At 47.1% G+C, this 5,000-nt stretch overlaps 1 protein-coding gene across 1 annotated transcript in view; it reads right to left on the bottom strand.

Moving 5' to 3' along the window:
• Positions 1 to 5,000, bottom strand: part of LOC134450208 (discs large homolog 1-like protein) — a 38,840-nt gene that overhangs the window by 10,885 nt on the left and 22,955 nt on the right. Inside the window, exons 11-13 of the mRNA XM_063200067.1 lie at positions 4,490 to 4,607; positions 3,102 to 3,258; positions 1,030 to 1,132 (exon numbers count right to left, since the gene is read on the bottom strand). Of these exons, the coding sequence (XP_063056137.1) occupies positions 1,030 to 1,132; positions 3,102 to 3,258; positions 4,490 to 4,607 (378 nt within the window). The remainder of the gene's footprint in view (positions 1 to 1,029; positions 1,133 to 3,101; positions 3,259 to 4,489; positions 4,608 to 5,000) is intronic.

The raw sequence follows: 5,000 nt of genomic DNA, 5'->3' as shown, positions 1-5,000 counted from the left end.
AGTTAGTCCGAAACGTCGGACCTTTATTTTCTTTTCAGTTATCTTACGCTTGGTCCAGCACCTGTGCCACTGATGTGCGCGCATTCTTTGACTTTCTCATATAATGAATATGCCTACTGTACAACTAAACTACAAATAAACACATTCATCATCTATCAACTTTGGTGTTTCCTTTTTATATGTACTGTAAGAAGAAATGAGGCGTGGTGTCAAAAAAAAAGTCAACACAGATTCTAGGGAAGTGTAGCGTTGCAAGTGTACACACCTCTGAGGCACATCTGTTACATGTGTTTGAATGTGCACATCTCTTCAGACATTTCTATGATGTTTTGTGAATGTTTTTTTGTGTAGAGAAAATAAGCAGGTGCGTGCCGTGGACCCAAAGACAGTATAAGGGCTTCCGCACACCGGCTCCGACAAAGTGCTGAGCACTGCTCAGCTAAAATTCAATTCCATTGTTTTCAATAGAACCACGCACACTGGCGCCGATGTCCGCGGACATTCACCGATGTCGGATAGCAATTAGAGACAAGTTCTATTTTGTTGGCGCCGCCCATTGACTATCAATGCAATGTTCGTATGAAATTGGGTTTGGGGGTCCGAATTCTGTCGGAAACAAAAGTGCGCCGCAGTGCTGTCGGAGCCAGTGTGCGGCCGGCCTAACAGTTCTTAGGTGAGAGCAGGTTCACACAGTTCCACACACCCACCCACACACACACACACACACACCCACCCACACACACACACACACACACACACACACACGTTTTGGTTTGCATTCACAGAACTGCAAGAACATCAACCTCAGCCTGATTGTGTGAGGATATTGTCACAAAAACACATACCTGTACAGAAATGTGGTCACATCATGCTTGTGTGGAGAGAGGTTCAGAATGATATGATTGTGTGTGTGTGTGTGTGTGTGTGTGTGTGTGTGTGTGTGTGTGTGTGTGTGTGTGTGTGTGTGTGTGCGTGCGTGCGTGCGTGCGTGCGTGCGTGCGTGCGTGTGTGTGTGTGTGTGTGTGTTACCCTCTGGGCTGTACTGTGCGGTGATGCTGACTGTCTGTCCAGCGTTCTTCAGAGCTGCAGCTGCCTGTTCATGAGTGGCAGTGCGGAGATCAACACCATTCACCTACACACACACACACACACACACACACACACACACACACACACACACACACACACACACACACACATACACACACACACATACACACACACAGAGAGATTACATTACTTTTATCCACAGCAACTTACTAAAAAGATATACAGTACATAGCGTCATTTGGAGTTTTGGGGAACCACAGAGTATAACAGTACAAAACAAGAAAAACAAAGCGTGCAGCAATGTAGGTTACAACCTATGGTGGACTTATATATAGGCCTGATAAAGTTAGTGCACAGGGTTTTACAGGGTTAGATTTAGTTTTCTAGCCGGCCGCACATTGGCTCCGACAGCACTGCGGCACACTTTTGCTTCCGATAGAATTCGGACCCCCAAACCCAATTTCACACGAACATTGCATTGATAGTCAACGGGTGGCGCCGACAAAATAGAGCTTGTCTCTAATTGCTATCCGACATCGGCGAATGTCCGCGGACATCGGCGCCAGTGTGCGGGGTTCTATTGAAAATAATGAACTTTTGCGGAGCAGTGCACAGCACTTTGTCGGAGCCTTTGTGCGGAAGCCCTAATGCTGGGACTGTGAGTCTCTCTCGGAAGACAAGCTGGTAGTTTGCTTCACCACTGGTGGACTATGACAGAACGTGATCCCAGTCCAAATAGTTGTCTGTGTGTGGAAGGCAATGCTATGGTTGGTGCTGGAGGAGCGCAACATCCTGGAAGGAACATAAGGTTTTAGTAGTGTAGCCTTCAGGGACACCAGAGGAGACCCTGAGATGCATTTGTAGAAAAGGCTGAGGGCCTTGTGCTTAATTAGAGTAGAGCCGTTAGTAGAGATGCACCGGATCCGGTTCCGGTTCCGGTTCCGGCAGGATAATAAGGTTTTTCACAGGATCCGGGTCCGGCAGCATCTTAAGCAGTGGATCCGGTATCCGGCATGTTACCTAAAAAACAGGGTCTGGTGCATCTCTAGCCTAAGGTTTTCAGTCAGTCTTTCACAACCCAAATCACTAAATGGAGTGAAAGCCCTTTGGAAGCGGCTGTTGCAGGCAGTGTGGCAATAAACCAATGAGTCTAAAAAATAGTTTGAGCCAACGTAATAAAAAGGGCCCACGTGTGCGAATAGACTATATGTTTCAACCCTTTTGTAGGATGCGGTATCCGGTTCCGGATCCGGCAGGATCTTAAGCAGTGGATCCGGTATCCGGCAGGATCCTAAAAATCAGGATCCGGTGCATCTCTAGCCGTTAGACAATACAAGTTGACAAAAAGAGGACTAACATGCACCCTTTTCAACTGAGTGCATACCAGATGTGCAGCTGCATCCTGGACTATTTTTAGATATATTGCACAAGTAGGGAGGCCTGTCAGGAGAGAGTTACTGTACTTGTACACCAGAATTGACCGAAGCTACCGAATAGCTGAGGTATTTGAATTTGCTGTATTTGCTCTGGACGTGACATTGACATGTTTGATTTAGCTAATCACATAGCCTAACTGCTCTGGCTTGTCAGCTTGGAACAGTCAAAGTTGTGAACATTCCAATTGTTTTTCGCCGAACTATAACATTACCATAATATTAGCTGACTTTTAATGGCTGAAATTCGCTCTGGTCGCCCAGATCGCTTCAGCCCAAGCGAATTCATTTTGGTCGCTCAGTTCGCCGACCCTCAAAAGTAATGACTTCCATCGCTCTGGTCACATTGGTCACTTTTGGTGTCCACGAACAGTTGCAGTAGTCAAGGCAAGAGATAAGTGGGTTATTCGGTCAGGTACAGCATGATTTGGGAGCAGTGGGAGCAATAATTGCACTGTACAGTTATGGTGTCCTGTAAACTGTCGCGGGACAACAAGACCTCTCGTGTGTGTGTGTGTGTGTGTGTGTGTGTGTGTGTGTGTGTGTGTGTGTGTGTGTGTGTGTGTGTGTGTGTGTGTGTGTGTGTGTGTGTGTGTGTGTGTGTGTGTGTGTTCTTACGGCTAGTATGCGGTCTCCTCTCCTCAGTTCTCCGCTGAGGTCGGCTGCTCCGCCTGTGAGTATGAAGGAGATGAAGATGCCTCCTCCCTCCTCTCCCCCCACGATGTTGAAGCCCAGACCTGTCATCCCACGCATCAGCACCACACCACGTGGCTCCCTACACAGACACACACACACACACACACAGACACACACACACACACACACACACACACACACACACACACACACACACACACACACACACACACACACACACACACACACACACACACCCATCATCATCATCATCACACACACACACACACACACACACACACTGACACAGACACAGACACACACACACACACACACTCACACACACATATTGTACACACACACGCCATCGCCATCATCATCATCATCATCAGCAATCATCGTCATCACATGCACACACACACACACACACACGCACACACACACACAAGGTAAGGCAAGGCAAATTTATTTGTATAGCGCATTTCACACACAGGTGCAACTCAATGTGCTTCACAAAATTAACAAATGCAAAAAGAAAGGAAACATGGAAGAAAGAAGGAAATAAAATGAAATAAAATAAAACACACACACACACACACACACACAGACACACACACACACACACACACACACACAGAGACATGTATTCACTAATTCATTTAATTAATACATACATTAGTGGCATTAGCCGTGGTCACATGACCCGATTTCCGCTATCAACGAACTTCAACGACACGCATACCAACAGCTCTACATTGCTATATCCGTATAGCATTTCCATATTTGCATAGTGGCTTCAGGTGCTCACACATACGTACACACAACTCTACATCTCCAAATCAGCAATCTCACATACTATACACATACAGCTCCATATCAAGTCAAGTCAAGTTGGTTTTATTGTCAATTTCTTTACATGCACTGGTCATACAAAGAATTTGAAATTACATTTCTTGCTCAACATATCGACACGCATTCCTTCATTCATTTAGTTAACACAATAGTGGCATTGGCGGCCATTATATCACTTGATGTCTGCTAATTAAAAATGCCAATGCCACATGTACAGGGCTGGCCTGGGGGAGAAATAGGGCCCGGGCACTTTTGGCTTAAAGGGGCCCCATCATAAATAGTGGCACAAGACTGAGAAATACAGGAGCCCACGAGGATGCGGGGCCCACCGGGAAATTCAGAAATAGGGGATCATAAATATTGGCACAGAACTGACTCACCAGTGGGCCCCGCACCCTCGTGGGCCGCAGGGCCCACCGGGAAATGCCCGCTATGCCAGATGGCCACTCCAGCCCTGCACATGTATACACACAGCTCTATAGTATTTCCATATCAGCCTAGCAGCATCAGCTCCTCACCTGGTGATGTCCTCGTCTGCAGGTATGCTGTGGGGGAGGGAGGGGTACTGGGGCTGGGGGGGCGGCGTCATATAGCCAGGGGCGTTGACGTGACTCGACTCCAGTGGGGCCGGACAGCCTGTATGGAAATAAACATGCAAATTAGGAATCTTAAAATTATGGTCAGACTTAGCTCTTACGGTAGGGACACATACACGTGAATTTGCGAACTTTGCCATTCATTCCTATGAGAGAGACGATTGCAAGCGAAAGCAAGCGAACAGGGGCGAAGCGAAATTATTAAAGAAAGTTTAATGTTATGCAAATGAGGAGCGAATTCGCCTGCCGCGGCCCAATCAAATCAACAACATAACTGTTCCATTCCATTTGATTCGCCGCGACGACCTGATGACGGTTGGATTTCGCCTCTCTTCGCTTCGCTTGCTTCGCCTCCTATGTGTCCCTACCGTTAGGGTTACATTGCTGCAATGTAGAAGTCCACAGACAATCCCTTAGGGATGAGATCTCCTCC

The sequence above is a fragment of the Engraulis encrasicolus genome, chromosome 6 (assembly GCF_034702125.1).
Source record: "Engraulis encrasicolus isolate BLACKSEA-1 chromosome 6, IST_EnEncr_1.0, whole genome shotgun sequence".
In the NCBI taxonomy this organism is placed as follows: domain Eukaryota; kingdom Metazoa; phylum Chordata; class Actinopteri; order Clupeiformes; family Engraulidae; genus Engraulis; species Engraulis encrasicolus.
Note: the sequence above shows the minus strand (reverse complement) of the source record. Positions and strands in the feature narration are given on the sequence as shown.